The 21,277-nt window shown below is 39.6% G+C and overlaps 1 protein-coding gene across 1 annotated transcript in view; it reads right to left on the bottom strand.

Moving 5' to 3' along the window:
* Positions 1 to 21,277, bottom strand: part of DNAH11 (dynein axonemal heavy chain 11) — a 316,314-nt gene that overhangs the window by 241,815 nt on the left and 53,222 nt on the right. The window contains 10 exon segments of the mRNA XM_032643357.1: positions 170 to 253; positions 1,382 to 1,540; positions 7,113 to 7,199; positions 7,323 to 7,439; positions 11,748 to 11,970; positions 12,191 to 12,360; positions 12,444 to 12,698; positions 13,540 to 13,872; positions 20,073 to 20,465; positions 20,616 to 20,720. Of these exon segments, the coding sequence (XP_032499248.1) occupies positions 170 to 253; positions 1,382 to 1,540; positions 7,113 to 7,199; positions 7,323 to 7,439; positions 11,748 to 11,970; positions 12,191 to 12,360; positions 12,444 to 12,698; positions 13,540 to 13,872; positions 20,073 to 20,465; positions 20,616 to 20,720 (1,926 nt within the window).

Here is a 21,277-nt window from a genome sequence, read left to right as displayed (position 1 = left end):
ATTACAAGTGCAACTGGCTGAGAGTGAAAAACAAAATCCTGTCTCAAATCATCCTGTTTGAAGTAAATAAGGACATGCGGTGCAGCACAGCAGACGCTAGGTTAGGGAAGATGGAAGAAGGTGGTGCTGAGGAAGATAAATCGTCGTCACAGACAGTTATGGAACTTGCCTTGGCAAACCTTCTGAGTTCCACGTCCATCTGTTCCACATTAATCTGTCTCCACTGGGTTTTAGTCCAATTATCAATGCTTCTCTGAAAACGCACAAGCAGATAAAAGTGTCAACAACATTTGGTGAAAGCAAGTCTCCGCGGCAAAATATCTGAACTGATGATGCACAGCGACTCCATCATCCAGGGGAAAGTCAATTATTTAAGCATTAACTGCACCTGTCAAAACTTCCCCAGCACAAAAACAAAAACGTTGTCAGAACACGTCAAACCTAAGGCGAAAACATTGTGATATGATAATTTCTAGAAGCAATGACAAATTCCATACACATACCATCATTATCATTTAATCCTGAATACTCTGAATGAATTGATAAATAATGTTACCATTAAATACCATATTTTTATAATTCTACATACAAGATAAGCTTTCATAAGAAAACCTTCATCCATTATAGACAAAACTCTCATGAGCTTCTTGACCATATTCTATGCCTTGTTAATATATTTCTTTACTGGCTTTCAACTAACTTCAAAGAAAATAATGTATAACACATATTGCAATACACCTAGTTCCTAGAACTTATTATTATTTTTTTTTGCGGTACGCAGGCCTCTCACTGTTGATCCCGTTGCAGAGCACAGGCTCCGGACGCGCAGGCCCAGAGGCCATGGCTCACGGGCCCAGCCGCTCCGCGGCATGTGGGATCTTCCCGGACCGGGCCACGAACCCCTGTCCCCTGCATCAGCAGGTGGACTCTCAACCACTGCGCCACCAGGGAAGCCCCTAGAACTTATTTTTGCACTTAAGTTTGCAACTTAATTAACACAGACAAAGTAACTTTATTTTTAGTTAGGCCTGTTTATATATGCACACGTACGGAAGTATAACCATGGGTGTACACATCAGTTTGTATGCACAAGTGACCACATGTGTGTGGTACATATTAATTTTTGTCTATATCCTACATAACTCTCAGGAAGGATTTGAAGCAGTCAACTCATAATACCAAGTTTCATTCAGAATGGCAAACAAAAAGCACTGATAATTCAGAGATATCTGAACTCTAATTCTGGGGAAAAAGTCTAATACCCACATATTTTAAGACATTATAAAACCGAAATAGAATGACAGAGACACTAAAAATCGCATACTTATACAAAAGAAATACTAAAAGAAAAAAAGCATGCTTTCAAAAAGCAGTGTCTTACCTTAACATAAATAATGACATCCCAGAGCCCCTTGAGCAATGTTATCTCTCTGCGACACTGCTTCATTTGTTTGTACTCTGGAAGAGCCACTTCAAAAAGATGAGTAGATTCTTGCATCTGCAACAGTTCTTCTTCTAACGCCTCAAGCTCTTGATGTGCCTAAGGAGAAAACACATACACACGCACACAAACACACTTAATATCCAACGACCTGCCAGAGAAGAAGAGCCACAGCGTTGTGTAGCTCTGGTTATATCAACTTGTACAACTTCGATTTTTAAAAGAAAATAGAAAGAAATCTGAAGTGGAATTATTGGTAACATGGGGGCTTTACAGGAGCAAACTCACAACTACTCAGAAAAGTTAGAGTACACTATCAGTAAACACAGTAATGTTATCAATACCCTCCCTATACATTATTTCAGCAAAATCTGCTCTGGTATCAGATTGCTATGAATACAAATTTTCCTCTTGATTTTCATCATACAGCTGGGGACAACTTTGCTGGGGAGCAAAAGACAAGGTTCTAGAAACTTCCACTTAAGAATAAATCACTTCTTTAAAAAAAAGAACTTTCAGATTTAAAACATACCCTAGAGATTATCAATACACAGACTTTTCTCTTAATCTGTTAATATGACAAATTATATTCATTTCCTAATGTTAAACATTTCCCCGGAATGAACCCAAACTATTTATAAATTGGATTATTTGATTACTTTTTGCTTAGTTAGTTTGCATCTATGTGTACCAAAAAGAGTGGCTTATCAGGACTTCCCTGGTGGTGCAGTGGTTGAGAATCCACCTGCCAATGCAGGGAACATGGGTTCGATCGCTGGTGCGGGAAGATCCCACATGCCGCGGAACGACTAAGCCCATGCGCCACAACTACTGAGCCTGCTCTCCAGAGCCCGCGAGCCACAACTACTGAGCCCACGTGCCTGGAGCCCATGCTCCGCAACAAGAGAAGCCACTGAAATGAGAAGCCAGTGCACAGCAAAAAAGCGCAGCCCCCGCTCGCAGCAACTAGAGACAAAGCCTGCGTGCAGCAATGAAGACCCAGTGCAACCAAAAATAAATAAATAAATTTATAAAAAGAAAAAAAGAATGGCTTATCATTTTTCCTTTCTTATACTGTCCTTTCACAAAAATAAGACATGCTTCATAGAGTAATTTTGAGTGTTCATTCTTCTTCCGGTCTCTGGAATCATATGAATGATATCTGTTTCTTGAAAGCTTCTTGGAATTAACCTGTAATGCTATCAGGGCCTGCTGTTCTTTCTGTTTTAAATTAATGGTTTATCTTTTCATTTTCCTACTGGTTAATTTTTCATAGTTATAGGACTATTCAGCTGTGGTCTTTTTTTAAAACTAATTAGTTTATTTTTGGCTGCATTGGGTCTTCGTTGCTGTGTGCAGGCTTTCTCTAGTTGCGGTGAGCAGGGGCTACTTCTCGTTGAGGTGTGCGGGCTTCTCATTGTGGTGGCTTCTCTTGTTGTGGAGCACCAGCTCTAGGTGTGCAGGCTCAGTAGCTGTGGCTTGCGGGCTCTAGAGTGCAGGCTCCGTACTTGTGGTGCATGGGGTTAGTCACTGTGTGGCATGTGAGATCTTCCCGGACCAGGGCTCGAACCCGTGTCCCCTTCATTGGCAGGCAGAGTCTTAACCACTGAGCCACCAGGGAAGTCCCTGCGTTACTTCTTGAGATAGTTTTAGTGAATTATATTTTTCTAGAAATATATCCATTTTGCTTAAATTTTAAATTTCTTATTGATTGTATTCTATGATCTTTTGAATTTCTGCTCTTTCTGTACTATCATTCCCTATTTACTCCTAAGATCGTTGATTTTCCAACAGAGATTTGTCAGTATAACTAGCCTTTTCTAATTATATTGAGAATCAAATTTGGCTTTGTTTGTCCTCTCTTTTCTTATAATATACACACTGGAACTTATTTCAGTGATGATTTATTGGTGGTTAATGCACTATTTTTGTTTATCTGAAAATGTACTCTTGTTAATGAAATATAATTTTACACAGGAGAATTGGGAAAAAATCATCCACTACCTTTTGGCTTCCATTGTTGCTGATGACAAGTATGCTCTTAGCCCAGTCATCATTTCTAACAGGTAATCTTTCTTTTCTATCTGGTTGCTTTAAAGGTCTTCTCTTTGCCTTTGGTATTCTGTAGTTCATTGTGATGTGTCTAGATGTTGACTTTGTATTTATCCTGGTTGGCGGTCAGTGAATTTCCTCAATCTATTGATTCATGCTTTGACCAGTTCTAGAAAAATCTCAGCTACTACATCTCTATTGCTTGTCTAATATTCTGTGTATTCTCTCTTCCAGGAAGTCTGAGTAAAACAGTTAGACATCATTCTAACTTCTTACTCTGTGTCTCTTAATCTCTTTTGTATTTTGCATCTCCTTTCACCTATGTGCTGCCTTCTAAGTGAGATCTTCCAATGTCATTTGCATTTCACTAATCCTTTTTTCAATTAGTTCTTTAACCCCTGCTGAGTTGTATCTTTTTTTTCATTTCCATAAGTTTCTGACCCTTTTTCAAACTCAGTTGATCATTTTTGATAGTCTCAAAACTGAGAACTTGCTCATTTTTTTCAATGTTAAATTTTATTTCCTGAATACATGTCTTCTTCTTTTTTTTTTTTTTTTTTTTGGCTGTGCCACATGAAGGATCTTAGTTCCCTGACCAGGGATCAAACCCCATGCCCTGTGCAGTGGAAGCATGGTGTCCTAACCACTGGACCACCAGGGAAGCCCCAATAAATGTCTTCTAATATCTGACATTTCATATGGATCTGTATCTGTGGTTTGCTCTTTCTGTTGGCCCTTATGCATGATGGTGTGTTTGTTTTATTGTAAACTCAAACTTAACTGAACTTAATCTGTTGGACCCCTGAGGAGATTAGAATAAGAGCACCTTATTCTCTTCTACCCAGAGAAGATTTGGATTTGCTTCTACTAGGTGCTAAGAAGAGCTGCTTGTAACCATATCAGTTTCCTGGCCTGGAAATTCCTTAACCATAGGGGTAGTATAAAATTACACCATAACCCTTGGGAGAACAGACTTATGTTTACCAATTCCCAGAGGATCCTTTTCTATTTTTTTCACCCTATTCAGAGCAAGGTCTGATGGGTCATCTCATAGGCTCCCTGTGCAGGCCGCAGATTTTTCCCAGCCCACCCATTCACTAAGGGTGTAACCTCTTAAAAGCATCTCCTAGTTTACCCTGAAAGGGTTAATCACAAAGTTCTAGAGTTCTGGTACTTTGATTTGCCCCTACAGCAGCACAGGCTTTTATGTTTCCCGCTGCTTTCCATCCTGGTTTCAGCTACTCTATTTCCCTGCCTCTTGCTTTCTTGGGAGATCAGCAATAGATTTAAAGTTACATATTTGTGAACATGTTTCAGCATCTGTTTTACAAGATGGATTTTCAAAATGTCTAGTCAACCATGCTCCCCAGAGCCAACAGCCCTTTTATTTATTTTAAATTATTTTTCCTATTAGTTATACTAATTCAATTATTCCTAGAAATATAGATCCAGTTATTTTAATTCAACTGTTCACTGTATCTTTGGCTATGAAGAAACAATAGCACATAACATAAATTACCAAGGTATCAGTTATAAAAGGAGAGATTTACTACACCACTCCCCTGTTCCTGGAGGGTCAATGGTTTCCATCTTTTGGAGTGAGGTGCCTTGAGTGCTAGGACCTACCATACCAGCCCAGAACAAACATATACATGACTTTGGTTGAATCTAGTTAGATAAACACTAGATATGCTTGCTGAACAAACACACAAGAAAATGACTTCAAGATAAAGGTAACCTAGTCCTACTATATTCAAAACATCCTCAACACATTTTGTAGGTATGATAAATATCTGCCTTTTAAATATGTAACTATATGGTGTTATAGTATAGCATGCAAATGGTAGGAGTCAATAAATGATAACTGCAGTAAATGTTTACACACAGCACATTGGTTAGTCAAGTAAAAATGTCTCCATATCCACAATCTGTTCAGACCACCTGCAGTTTAGATATAATCTTTTTTAAAAACCAACTCTATTCGCATACTCTAACCAACTCCCTTTTCAGTGAATATATTAACCACTTTTCTTTAGCCAAGTGAAAGAGAAGACCTCATGCTACTGAATGGCTGAAAGCAGTTAAAACTAAATTCAATCCAAAATTTGGAAAGAGAAGTAAAAACTGTCAGTTCCAAGTTTTACAGCAGTCTAAGGAGGAAAGGCTATCTCCAGCATGAAGTCAAATCAGGATGGCAGCCTAGATGAACTCAGAAAAATTCCCAGCCCCCAATGCAAACATCAAAGTCACTTCCTCATTTTGGCTGCTAGGTTAAGAATTCTTAGAGAAACAAAGATATTATTTTTCTAATAAAAGTTTAAAGCATTTTTTCAATCCTCATGAATTATTCACCATTTTCGGAGATTACGGTCATTCTTATAGTCAATTATAATAAAGTAGCTCATTATAATCTAGGATTAAATGACTCAATAATATTTGTATCCAGAATTAAGAATAAGTTACAGGCATTCATTTGAAACTCCCTGAAACACTAGCCACCTCCAGAAAACCACATAACACATACTTGGGGAGTGGACGTGGGGGCAGATACAATGTGTAGTCGGGGGTCAGGGAGAGGACACGGAATCAGGCCTAAGGAGAAAGTACAGGATGAGGCAGTAAACATAAATCAGAGAAAAGAAACGAAAAAGTTACGGGCTTTCCTTACTATGAGTAAGAGTTACTAACAAAGTATCACATGGGAAATAGCATAATGGTTAGTGTTCCTCACTCAAAAAGAAAGTAAACAGCTAGAATTTTAATACTGCTTCTGTCACTAACTGTTATCTCCAACAAGTTACTCAATTATACATGATTGTTTATCTAAAAAAAGGCGAATAGAAGCTGTATCAGAGAGATATTGCAAGAACTGAAAGAAATAATGTAAATAATATGTTTAATAAAGTTCTTGACGTATAAAGTGTTTATATGTCAAGAGAAAAACAAATATCGTATATCAATGCATATATGTGGAATCTAGAAAAATGGTACAGATGAACCTATTTGTAGGGTAGGAATAGAGACATAGATGTAGAGAAGGGACATGTGGACACGGCAGGGAAGGGGAGGGTGGGATGAACTGGGAGATTAGGTTTGACATAAATACACTACCATGTGTAAAACAGATAGCTAATGGGAACCTGCTGTACAGCACAGGGAGCTCAGCTCAGTGCTCTGTGATGACCTAGATAGGTGGGACGGGGGGAGGGTGGGAGGGAGGTCCAAGAGGGAGGGGATATATGTTATACATATAGCTGATTCACTTCATTGTTACTTAGATAAAAAACTAACAGCAGAAACTAACACAACACTGTAAACCAATTTTACTCCAATTAAAAAAAAAAGTAAAATAAAATAAAGAATAATAGTATTTGTTAGTTTCACTAGTATGTGTACTTTGATGATGACATGATTTAAATCACAATATAATTTCTGGAGAGACATTTAAATCACAATATATTTTACTTGGGGAAAATTGTTTGTAACTGGGTTTTAAATAGTTCATTCTCAACCCATAACTAATTGCAAAACTAAGGCAAAATATAGCAGTATCTCAGTGTCCAAATTTATTTTTTGAAATAGCTATTATAACACACAAGATAATTGAGATCAGAATTACCTTATCAAGTACTCCATATGGATTTTCTGCATTAAAACGAAGAGGAGCATAGAGTCTGAATCGCTCTCTGAACTCTGCCTGCTTCTCCTGATCAAGGAAGAAAAAAAACTGAAAGTGAATCTCAAATAGCTTCAATTAGCCTTATAAAACCCTTCTTTAAAAAAAAAACCCAAAAAAACAGAAAACCACAAAGCTTGTTAGCTAGCTTACATCAAACAAAATACATTTTTTCCTTATAAGAGTGACTTCTGCATTTTGGAGAGGTGAGATTTCATGTCTGACAGTTGCTGCAATCTTTTTGGTAGTTTTCCATCTTTCAGGTAATTCCTACAAAAACAAAGGTGCAAATGGGAAGTTACTTCAATACCTAAAACAAATGTACTCCACAGGATTAAAATTTTCTAATCTCTTTCCACTAACTCATGACATCCTTTCATTCTTGTCTAAGAGAAAGAGTTTATTCCCAAAAAGATTAAAGGGACTAAAAGGCCTAGAGCCAGGCTGAATCCCACTGGCACCTTTGGAGTCACATCTTCCAAGCGTAAACCAAAGCTGTCCTCTGGTATAAGATCTACCTCAGCATAAATGAAAACCTTTTCAAAATAAACAGAAATTTCCAAATTGTCTTACTATTGAGGGAATAACATTAAAGTGCTCTGAAAATGACTTTGCCGATCTAACAACTAGAAGTGGAGCCATGTTTAGCAATTTAGCAAGCGAAAAAAGACGCTCTGACTCTGGTGGGCAGACATGAAAATGTGACTCAATCTTATCCTTCGTTTTCCTCTGGCTCCCAAAGCTGTGTTATCACTTGGTCTGGATGGAGAGTTTGACCATTTGGGTTAATTTTAAATGACTAGGATTTTTGAAGTAAGATGAGGGAAGGGAAGGTTAATTCCTACTTGATGGAGGACAAAAGCAGCCATCAATTGTTCAGGTAGCAACTCAACTCTGCTGTCCCTGACTACAATGCAACTAGGACAACAGCAACTTACTTTCTTTGAAGAGCCCTTGTGCTCAACTGCTGTTGAAAAGCATTCCTTGTATCCAGACTAAGAAAGCATTGTTTCTCTCCCAGGACACTGAAATTGTTTTGTCACACAAAACCACCCATGGTGATAGGACTCTACTTGTGTCGCTGAAGCACAAAAATCGGTTCTAAAGACTATTTTGTAACCCTGATAAATATCTGATGAATGATTTCGTAACTGTCAATTACGAAGAGTGCGCTGTGCTAAGTATAAATCGTATCTGAGTGGTGGAGGAGGGCTACAAAGATAAAACACATTCTTGAGATTTAAACTGTTGTATCATCTGTCGGAGTGAATGAGAGGTACAAAAAATTAACTATTCTACATGACAGAATGTATTAACTTCAATCAGGAGGTCTATATGTTATGGAATTAAAATGCTTGGGAGGCAACGTGGTATCACGACGGCAATACACGACCAGGCCAGGAACTAAAACACTTGAGCTCTAAAGCTCCTTGTTTTTCATCTTGCTCTTCCATCCTTCTTCTCGTCAAAACTCTGCATCCTCATCTGTCCAGAGTGTCACTTTGCATTTCCAATTGACCCCACGGAACCTAAATGTCACAGGGAGTCCCTTCGGGGCCATGGGAGAGAAGACTTGAAGAGGTCACATCAGTGGGTTCAGGCTCCTTAACCTTAACCTTCTTCAATGACACTAGACCTGCTGTTACCTGCTTTATATTTGGGGATTCCAAAGAAGCTTCCACTGGATAAAAATAAACCTTCATTGAAAACCAAAAGATCAGATGACCTCCAAAGTTGAACTGATACTGATCCACTCAAGGAACGAACACTGCATCAGAGGCGCAAAACAATGACTGGATTTCCACAGGCAGAGATGAGGGTGAGACCCCTCAACATCCCGTGAGGTAAGATTTCCAATGCAGGATGGGGTGAGAGTGTGGGCTCTACAGAAACTGGACCGGATTCTGAGGCTAGAGGCAGTCAATGAAGGTTTCTTAACAGGGAAGGGACTTGATAAAATCTATAGATCAGAAGTGTAATCTAGCTTCAGAGCACACTATAGATAGGGTGTGAGGACACAGCCATGCCTAGGGGCTTTTTTAGCATCAAACCAAGCACAGGCAAGTTTTGGGAAATGTTATGACTGCTAATGATTATGAAGGAGAAACAGCAACTCTCACAGATTGCTTAAATTAAAACAAAATTGGGACGTTGTTATCCTCCACGAGCAACCTGAGCTGCCTGTATATCTTATTTTTCCTCCTGACCAGCCTGAATTACCGACATCGAGACACACACAGAGCTAAGAGTGTGGCTCACTTCTGAAATATTGAAAAGCCTAATATTTTCAATCCTGCAGAAACCTTAGTGAGCCAAACTTTTATTTTTATAGAAAAAAGGCAGAAGAGCACATTTGCTTTTATTCATCTTGGAAACATAAAGAGTCCATTAGAAAGCATATAAACTAAGAAACACATAAAAGATTTTTAAATCTTCCACCTGACCACAGCACTGAAACTGAATACATACACCTCCATTTTCATAAACAACTAAGACAACAGTCAGAACTAAGTGACCTGATCAAACATGTCTGCATCCTTACACTCTCCTAATTAGCTTACTGTTGAACAATGTATATAAGGTGTCATATGTATCAGGAAAATTTGTTAAAGACCTAAAAACAGACAACAGAAATGACTGGAATCTAGCTTTAGTGAAGTGGGAGCCAAACTTCTATAATACAAATTCTGGAGGCCATGGCCATAATCCCCCATCAATTACTTGTGTTATGACTGGTTTCTCTATATGACATAAAATTTTAAGGTTCAAGGTCTGACTCAAAGAATATCCCAATCTTCCTAAAAACAGACATTTATAGTGTGTTCTACTGTTGACTATTTCACGTCTCACTCTTGTTATGTATCTATCTATCCACATCATCTCTCACTCCATGTCTAACTGGATTTTCAGTTCTAAAGACAGTTTTATACTTAAACAGAATCTAATAATTCATATATAGTAATTCTTTGTAGTCAAGAGAGCATCTACAAACACATTGTTGCACTTCATCCTCACAAAACAAAATGAGGAATATAAAATGGAGCAGCTGCTGTGAAAAACATTTTGGTGGTTCCTCAAAAAGTTAAACTTGGAATTCCCATATGACCCGGCAATTCCACTCCTAGGTGTTTCCCAAAAAGATCTGAAAACAGGTACTCAAACAAATACGTGTGCACCGATGTCCACAGCAGCATTATTCACAATAGCCAGAAGATGAAAAGAGCCCCAATATTCCTCAATGGGTGAAAGGCTAAACAAACTGTATATGTGTGTATATACACACATACACACACACACACACACACACAACGGAACATTATTCAGCCATAAAAAGGAATGAAGTAGCGATATATGTTACAACGTTCATGAACCTCAAAATCGTCGTGCCAGGTGAGAGAAGCCAGATACAAAAGGTCACACATTGTATAATTCCACTTATATGAAGTATCTACAGTAAGTAAACCCTTAAAGACAGGAAAGAATCAGCAGTAGCCCCAGACTGGTGGCAGGTAGTAGGGGAGGAGTGGGGAATGACAACTAATGGGTATGGAGTCTCTTTGGGGGTGAGGAAAATGTTCTGAAACTAGAGACAGGCAGTGATTACACAACCTCCTGAACGTACTAAATGCCACACACTTTGAAATGGTTACTTTTACGTTATGTGAACTGTGAATTTCACCTCAATTTTTTTAAAAATGGGGAACTGGAGACAGTATAGACAAATTTAAAAAGTGAGGGATCTTGAGGGATATTTTACTGAAGAGGAAGCATGCTCTGAGGCAAGCAGATGAGATGGACTAGCAGAAATCTAAGTTTCAGTTCCATGCTCTAATCACTGAACTAGATAGAATTCAATAGAAGCTCTTTAGTTAATGTGTCCACTGATCACATTGCAAGGTTAAACCTAAGCTCACCCTGGAAGTTGGTGGATGACATAAACATATAAACTACCTACAGAACCTCAATATGGGCATGGGAATAGAGCCTCAATTGTGAGATTTTTATTCGTGATTTCAGTTATAACTACAAAGACTTTGTACACTGTTTGGCACACAGCAGCCACCAAGTCATTCCAGAACACGGAAAGAGGAGGATGACACAGAAATCCTGTTTAGGAAAGTGATTTCTCCAGCCAAATTGGGCTTTACTTATTCTTTCTTAACATGTCCATGATATGTTTCCAAAGACTAGGTCACTTCTCAACCGACAGGCAATTTAAATGAAAGAGAGCTGGAATTTGTTTCACATGTGAAAGTGATGATATAAGTGGAAGCCAAAAAAGTAACTTAGAGGCTCTCTATGACCTGAATACCTTCTAACATGAAGGCAGTGGAGTACAGCCAGGCAGAGCGAGGATGTGGGCATGAAACACCCCTAGATTCATGTGGGCTGGCTTTACTACTTGTGTGACCTTGAGAAAATTACTAAGTCCCTTTAAGCTTCAGATTCCTAAGCTGTAAAATGAAAACATTAATGTCTACAGTATAGGGTGTTATGAGGGTGTCATAAGAGAGTGCATGAGAAGAACAGGAGATGCTCAGTTTATGGTAATCATGGTTATTTTAGCACCTCACTGACCTCTAGCTGAGCATAGACCTGCTCAGGCATCTTCTGGCCATACGTTTCCAAGAGTGTGATGGTTTCTTTTAGTGGTTCAAAGAGTTCATCAGTAGCTCTCTGGCGGCTTCTTACAGCCAGAAGATGCCCCATAATGTCAACTAAACCATCGTGATCGCCTTCACTTAATTCTCTCTGAAGTCCAGCATCTGTCTCCTTTATAAACTCTTGTAGCTCATTCAGACTATAAAAACATGTATACACACACACAAACACAAATTAAGCTCATTAAAACATTCAGAAGTATGACTTCTGACTGAATCTAATTTTCACTATTTACCTAATTAAACATTACTTGCTATCTCTCTTACAGAACTGGCAGTTTTAATGCTCTTAAAATTAATATCTCAATTTTAAGAAGGAGTCAGGTGTTAAAAGTTATCATTCCAAATACCAAAGACTACCTGTCAATGACAAATCTCAAAAGATGCTCCTGAAACATCCAGCTCCATTTCCTGATAATGTTTAGCAAGCTCACTTTGAAAGGCTTCATGTCCACCTTGAACCAACCATCAAACACTCTGAAGTCATCAAACTTGCTCATCTGAACATACAAAGCCTCATAAATGTCAATCTACAATTAGAAAAAAAAATAGTCACTGTATAACAACTCAATCAAAAGCTAGTAACTACATAAATGCAGAGGGTTTGCCTTGCCTCTTCTTTGAATTGCTCGAGTGTTGGTGGTTGTCCGGTAATGTCTTCATTTGCGTGAGGCCCTGTCTCCTCAGATGACACAGTATGGCCATACAGGAGAAAGCGCTTCATAAACTCGGTCCGGTCATCCACCCAGAGGTAAGCGTACGTGTCCAGGGTGTTTCTGAAGTCCAAGACTTTGTTGATGACGTCTGCCACTCTCTTCATGATCTCCTGCCTGACCTCCACCAGGCCCAGCATGTTGTCCATATCTTTCTAAATGAGGGGAGAACCAAGCACTTATGAAAGCCAACCCTGCTCTAGCAATTATGTGCAACCTAACATTATCCAAGGCCATTCTTCAAAAGAATAGTCGGTAAAATCAAAAACCGTGTTGCTTTTCCCACTTCTCCTTTCCTTGTGCTCCCCATTACCCCAATTTATTTTGAATCATTAATATAAAAGCTAATTTTATAAATAATCATAATTGTAATTAATATATATGTATATGTATGGGCATTCAGCATTCAAATGACTGGGTAGTTGAGTAAGCACATTTTTTTTGAATCCTGGGAAGTTGCAACCCTCTATATCCTTCTCTGTCTTTTCATCGGAAATATTGCTTCTTAATATTTTCTCTTTTGCATTTATATATCTAGGAATGAGGCATTTTCTTTCATGTGGCTTTATCCTATTTTAAAGAGCTGTTCTAAAATTCCTGGTTTTCCTGGCTGCCTCAGGATCTGCTCACAGCATCTTGCTTTTACGTTAAATACAAACAAAATTAATCATACTTGGTGTAAATACAGCAAAAAACAGTGGACATTAGAATGGGGAACACTAGAACTCAAAATCGAAGTATATTCAGATTAAAAGCTTTGGAATTAGCTTGGCATTTATTTGTAACTCTAAAGAGATGTGCGAAATTGGTTAACATATATGTAAATATATTGAATTTTTTTAGAGTAATATTTCCTGTTCAGTGCTGATTTCTTTGGATTCTGTTCTCTGAATTCAGTATTCAGTAATACTACCAATAAACATATTTATAATCTCTTAATCTATTAATATGTATATACTTCACAATAAATGTAATACCCATTTACAAAGAACATACCTGGTAATTTGCCATTTCCAGATGTGCTGCTACTCGCTTCATCTGGGCAGACATTCGGAAACTACTGCACAGCATTTCTTCCACCAGATCGTAGAAGCCATCCCCAGCCTCTCTTTCTAAAGAAGGTTTAAACAGAATCTCTGGGGGCATTAAGATCATCTGTGCTTGAAAAAACGGTGCAGATTTCAGTTGTTTCTCTGTGTTCATCAGGAAGAAGTCTAAGTCATGCACTATTGCTTGAAAAAAGCCTTCCACCACGATGTCATCAATGAATTCTACATAAATCTTCCAAGCATCCAGAGAAGGAGTGGCTCTAAACAGCATCCTATTTTCCTACAAACAGACAAGTATTAATAGACCAGTATAGACAACAGTGAGTATAAAAACAAAAGCTGTCCATTTAAATGGCTTGTTAAAGGGGCTACATTTGGGGGCACAGCATAGAAACATTCAAATGCTTAGTTGCAGAATTTTAACCTAGACGGCAATGATCTAAGCAGGATTTTGTAACATTTAGTTCACTTATAAGATACATTCAAAAGTCATTCTTTAAAGATGCTACCAGAAAACTACGAGAGCTAATCAATGAATTTGGTAAAGCAGCAGGATACAAAATTAATGCACAGAAATCTCTGGCATTCCTATACACTAATGATGAAAAAGCTGAAAGTGAAATCAAGAAAACACTCCCATTTACTATTGCAACAAAAAGAATAAAATATCTAGGAATAAACCTACCTAAGGAGACAAAAGACCTGTATGCAGAAAATTATAAGACACTGATGAAAGAAATTAAAGATGATACAAATACATGGAGAGAGATACCATGTTCTTGAATTGGAAGAATCAACACTGTGAAAATGACTCTACCACCCAAAGCAAACTACAGATTCAATGCAATCCCTATCAAACTACCACTGGCATTTTTCACAGAAGAGGAACAAAAAATTTCACAATTTGTATGGAAACACAAAAGACCCCAAATAGCCAAAGCAATCTTGAGAACGAAAAATGGAGCTGGAGGAATCAGGCTCCCTGACTTCAGACTGTACTACAAAGCTACAGTAATCAAGACAGTATGGTACTGGCACAAAAACAGAGATATAGATCAATGGAACAGGATAGAAAGCCCAGAGATAAACCCACGCACATATGGTCACCTTATCTTTGATAAAGGAGGCAGGAATGTACAGTGGAGAAAGGACAGCCTCTTCAATAAGTGGTGCTGGGAAAACTGGACAGGTACATTTAAAACTATGAGATTAGATCACTCCCTAACACCATACACAAAAATAAGCTCAAAATGGATTAAAGACCTAAATGTAAGGCCAGAAACTATCAAACTCTTAGAGGAAAACATAGGCAGAACACTCTATGAAATACATCACAGCAAGATCCTTTTGGACCCACTTCCTAGAGAAATGGAAATAAAAACAAAAATAAACAAATGGGACCTAATGAAACTTCAAAGCTTTTGCACAGCAAAGGAAACCATAATCAAGACCAAAAGACAACCCTCAGAATGGGAGAAAACATTTGCAAATGAAGCAACTGACAAAGGATTAATCTCCAAAATTTACAAGCAGCTCATGCAGCTCAATAACAAAAAAACAAACAACCCCATCCAAAAATGGGCAGAAGACCTAAACAGACATTTCTCCAAAGAAGATATAAAGAATGCCAACAAACACATGAAAGAATGCTCAACATCATTAATCATTAGAGAAATGCAAATCAAAACTACAATAAGGTATCATCTCACACCAATCAGAATGACCATCATCAAAAAATCTACAAACAATAAATGCTGGAGACGGTGTGGAGAAAAGGGAACACTCTTGCACTGCTGGTGGGAATGTGAATTGGTACAGCCACTATGGAGAACAGTATGGAGGTTCCTTAAAAAACTACAAATAGAACTACCATATGACCCAGCAATCCCACTACTGGGCATATACCCTGAGAAAACCATAATTCAAAAAGAGTCATGTACCAAAATGTTCACTGCAGCTCTATTTACAATAGCCAGGGGGTGGAAACAACCTAAGTGTCCATCATCGGATGAATGGATAAAGAAGATGTGGCACATATATACGATGGAATATTACTCAGCCATAAAAAGAAACGAACTTGAGCTATTTGTAATGAGGTGGATAGAGCTAGAGTCTGTCATACAGGGTGAAGTAAGTAAGAGAGAGAGAGAGAGAGACAAATACCGTATGCTAACACATATATATGGAATTTAAGAAAAAAAATGTCATGAAGAACCTAGGGGTAAGACACGAATAAAGACACAGACCTACTAGAGAATGGACTTGAGGATATGCGGAGCGGGAAGTGTAAGCTGTGACAAAGCGAGAGAGTGGCATGGACATATATACACTACCTAACGTAAGGTAGATAGCTAGTGGGAAGCAGCCGCATAGCACAGGGACATCAGCTTGGTGCTTTGTGACCACCTGGAGGGGTGGGATAGGGAGGGTGGGAGACACAAGAGGGAAGAGATATGGGAACATATATATATATGTATAACTGATTCACTTTGTTATAAAGCAGAAAGTAACACACCATTGTAAAGCAATTATACTCCAATAAAGATGTAAAAAAGTCATTCTTTACAGGTGAAATCATTAAGAAGATTGCTATCTTCAAATATTATGCACACAAGAAATACACTAGTTCCCAATGCATCCTAGATGTATGGGGCCTGGGCTCTGGTTCTGGCCCTGTCCCTGACTCTCTGTGGCCTTGGACATTGCCTGCCCTGGCCTCACCTGTAAATGAGGTTTCCCAAAGTGGTCCTCCCGAGAACGCTGTTCTGGGACATCTAAAGATCACCAAGTCAGCAAAGAGCTAAGTGTTTTAGGCCATTCTTGGAGACTCACAGTGTACCTATTATGTTAAAGTCCATTTAACCTGGTTTAACCCATTGTCTCCCAACACAAAGATATTTTGTGCCAACCACCTATGAGCAGCTTGTGGAAAGACAGTAACTTGGCTTGGGAAACACTGGCCTGGAGAAGTCCAGGCTCCCTCTGTGCTTCAACAATATGAAAGTCTTTGACCTCAGCATCTCCCTAGCATGTGGGTAAGGTAATGGATGGGCCAGGGGGCATGACAGGGCCAGACACGGACATGGTTAAGGACTGCTAGAGGTTGGGCACAGTGTGGCAGGCCTAGGGACAGCGATTTGAAAAGGTCAGGTAAGCAGCAAGGTTGATTCCAGAAGTACCTTCTGAGTGGCAAAGGTTACACAGTCTATACAGGCCAGAGGGCAGATGCCCAAGGCAGAAACTACTATAGCACACAGAAAAGACAACACTAAAGTGGGAGCTGATTATAAGGCAGATTATGCTCTCTGCTTTCTGTGATTATTCACTACTGTGGATATATGATCCAGGATTCAAAGGTGTGTGCTACAGGCAAGAATCAGAACTACAGAGGTGAGTCTGGATCCTGATAAAGCAGGGCAGAGATGAACAAGTTCTTTGAGGGTTTTTTGTCCTCAAACAAATCTAAGAACTGCTCTTTTCAGGGATGCTGTCTTGCCTGCCAACCACGTGGAAGCATTCACATCTGTGTAGTGTATGTGACCCACACCCCTGGAGCTGGGCAGTACACATCCCAGGCAGCTGTACACAGCAGTCCTGGCTCCGTTGTAGGAGCTAGTTTAGGGGTTGGAAGGGTGAAAAAAAATCCTCGAAGACTATCTTGTTCAGGCTCTTCATCTTTAAGGTATAAAACAAAGACCTAAAGCACATCCAGCGTCACATTCATAGGAAGTAAGCAGCTGAGCTAGAACTAGAAGCCAGTCCTCTTGACTCCCCAGAGTAGGGCTCTTTCCAACATATCACAGTAATATACCTGTGATTACCTCACTGTTCATACTTTCTCATACCAAGAGGTCCAGCTTATATCACTACAGTGCCACTTTTAAGAAATTGTTGTATGTTCAACAATCTAGGGTAAAGGGAGGAAAAGGAAAAGAAAGGAGGGCTTTGGGTCACTACACGATCGCTCGGGTCCCTTCCAGACCCAACCTTCCACGGTTCTGCCCTTCTCTCTTCATCTGAGACACTGACTGCAGACCATCCACAGAGATCCTACAGCCACAAAGGATGCAGCATGAAAGGGCAGAACTCACACACCTTCTGCTGTGCTTCTATGTCTTTCCCCTAAACCACATTCCTTGCTGGAAATCTGAGAACCAAGCTCAATTTCATGTGCTGATAAGAGGGGGAAAAGTCACTTAAAAGATAACTTACAGAAACAAATAATCATTTCATCTCTATTTTGAAGTTGAGTTCCCTCAAGTTGGAAGCACTCCACAGGTGTAAGTGACTTCCAAGCTTCTTAGTTTTTGATTTAAGGGAAAAAGAGTCCATTTACTAGTAGAAAAATTCCAACTTTATTCTCCGAGAATACCACTGCAAAACCTTGTTTGTAACTATTTCTAGTCATGTACTGGCAATATTTTCAATGCATTATAATCAACATTCATATATCTTACTTGTCTAAAACCCCCAAGTTAGTGTTTAGGGAGCCCACTTTCCTATTATCAATAAAATGTATCAGAAGAAACTAATTGTAATCCATCATCTGTCCTCCATGAGGCAGATTCCAACGCATAAACACTTGTAAGGATGTCCTGAAAGTCGCAGAATAATTCACAGCCATCTCGGCAAACTAGGAACAGTTGAGGTCATGACTAAGTTAAGACATTGCTGAAAAAACAACTTTCCAGATATATACCTTCTTTACATATCACAACATCCCCGAGATTCCCTCAAGGCTACCCAGGCCTTAGGGGGAGCATTCAGAGGGAGCATGGCCCTGCCCACACCTTGATTTCAGACTTCTAGCCTCCAGACTGAGAGAGAATACATTTCATTGCTTTAAGACATCCATTTGTGGTACTTTGTTATAGCAGCCCAAGGATGCTAACACAGGCAGTCATCTAAGAAGGCAAAGTCTTTGCCCTAGCAAATTGTTACCAGTAGGGAAAATTAAAACTTTCTTACATGTTTCAGACAAACTTGGAAGTCAACAGAAACTTTGAAATCCATATGAATTCTTTTCTTTCTTTTCTTCTTGTGACACATACTCAATACAGCATATCAAATGTACCACATCTTACTTTTCGGTGAGCAAGTTTGTTACTCTTCAAACCCTTTCTTCACACAATTGCAATGCCAGCCTATGCAAAAATCTGCCCTTGGGCAGGCATCTCCAACTAATGTGCCCCCAAACAAATCCTGTCTTTTCTCTGCAAAATCTGCTCTGCCATAGCCCTCCCCATATCAGTAAAGGGAAACTCTATTCTTCCAGCAGCCCAGACCAAAAACGTCAACGTCATCTTAACTTCTCTCTCCTCTGACTGATCACAGCAAATTCTCTTGGCTCTGCCTTCAAAATACATCCAGCATACGACTGTTTTTTATCACTACCGTCTGGACCCAAGCCATCTTCACTTGGATTACAGACTCATCTCCTAACGGTCTCCTTGTCTACCATCTCCTGACCCCCCTGTAGTTTACACTCAACAGGGAAAGCTTCTGAGCAGAGAGTCTCCAGCTGCTATTTTCCCTCAGAGTAAAACCCAAAGTTCTCAAAATGGCCCGTTGATCCAGTGGGATGTACCCTTAAGCCCTTTCAAACTTCATCGCCTACTATTATTCCCCCTGGAAATTCTGCTTCAGGCATGTTGGCTCTCTAACTGACCCTTAGACAAGCGACCCATACTCCTACCATAAAGCTTGTGTACTTTGATACCTAGAACATCCTTCTTCCATTTCCCACCTAGCGCATTCCCTTTCAGTTCTCTGCAGAAATGCTACCTTAGTAAAGAGGCCTTTCTAACTACCTCATACACAGTGTCCACCCCACCTGCTACTGCTTCTCTATCCCACCATCTCTGCTTTATTTTTCACCATTGCTCATGTGACCGATTGAAGATACTACTATATATTTGTTATTTTCTCTTTCTATCTTCCCTAACTAGGATGTAAGATCCAAGATGCAAGAGACTTTTTTGTTTTATGCTTTTGTTTCTCTGCCTTCTGTTCTTTGTTCTTGTTGTTTTATTTGTCTTCTCTTACACTGATAACCCTGGAATAGTGCCTATCACTGTTGTAAAAACTCGAGTACTTGTTATAAGGAGAGTAACTACTGTTGCCACCCTCAGGAGATGGCTGAAAGGGTTACAGGAGATGAGGTAAACAAGATGGATGACACATAGAAGCATTCAGCAAAACAGGAGATAACTATGACCAAGGTAAGGACACCATCTCTAGCCTGTTTCATCAAAAGATCTCACAGTCCTGTCTCTTCCCTCAGAACTGAGCACAGCGAGGGCCACAGAAATTACAGACAAGTAACACAAATTCCTCCATTTGCAATGCTTAACAAAACCATACCTAAAGTTCTTTTGGGCCCAGAAAAAGGGCCCTCCATTATTAGGTTACCTGTTTTTGCTCTTTTCTAAACTGAGTGAAAGGATCTGCTATACATTTCGAAGGCTTTAAAGCAAGTACCTCAACCAAGTTGTGTATCTTGCAGCCACCTTCCTGGATTAGCGTGTATTTTTTCGTAAACAAATCACCCTTGTCCTCCCAAGTCAAGGCGGTCTCCCGCCTGTGTTCTCTCCGGGGAAGGAGTGTGCACTCCACCCAAGCCCGCATCGTCTGCTGAATCACTTTGACGTTGTTCTGCGCACGCTCCACTCTGCGCTCCAACGCTGAGGTGGCCGTCTTCATCCTCTCGATGTCCCCCCAGCAGTCATCCTGCCATGTCAGTGATGTGGCGGCTGCCTGCAGTTCCTCATCCACAGACCTCAGCTCTTCCTCAACCAGGGGGTATTCAACTTCCAGAAGAGTCTGTTTCAGCTTATTATATCCTTGCACAAGAAGTTCAAGATTTCCAATGGACTGATTCAAAAGAAAACCCCAAGACAAAAAGGGCCACATGTGTTAAGGCTACTTTCTCTTGGAGGCATGGAAGTATCTTAGGTCTACATGTTAATAATTAAAATTCAAACTTTCTATTCAAAATCCACCCTAATATCTGAAAACACAGACCTTTAAAAGAGTGTTTCTTTTTTTGAAGATGGCTAAGGCTGAATCCGGTATGTCTGATTTCTTCAACATCAAAAGGTATTTAACTTCTCTTAATACGGCCACTAGCTATTAAAAGAAAAGCAAGGATTATTTAACATGATTTAAGAATATCATTCTTTTTTTTTCTTTTTTTTTTTTTTGCGGTACGCGGGCCTCTCACGGTTGTGGCCTCTCCCGTTGCAGAACACAGGCTCTGGACGCACAGGCTCAGCAGCCATGGCTCACGGGCCCAGCTGCTCCGCGGCATGTGGGATCTTCACGGAAGGGGGGCACGAACCCATGTCCCCTGCATCGGCAGGCGGACTCTCAACCACTGCGCCACCAGGGATGCCCAAGAATATCATTCTATTTTTAAAATCAAACGCTTAAAATTTCATCCAATGATTACAATATTTTCAAACTGTCAAGGCAAAGGGGCTTTTGTTTCCTATGCTTTTTAAAAGCAACAATCATACATTCCATATGATGCAGAAGTATAAATAATAAAGGTAGAAATCATTGGCTGTGGCCCACTGTCAGAGAAAGAATTCAAGCAATAAAAGAGCAACATATGGGCTTCCCTGGTGGCGCAGTGGTTGAGAGTCCGCCTGCCGATGCAGGGGACACGGGTTCGTGCCCCGGTC

Source organism: Phocoena sinus, chromosome 9, assembly GCF_008692025.1.
Source record: "Phocoena sinus isolate mPhoSin1 chromosome 9, mPhoSin1.pri, whole genome shotgun sequence".
Classification (NCBI taxonomy): Eukaryota; Metazoa; Chordata; class Mammalia; order Artiodactyla; family Phocoenidae; genus Phocoena; species Phocoena sinus.
This window is presented reverse-complemented; position numbering and strand designations above follow the sequence as displayed.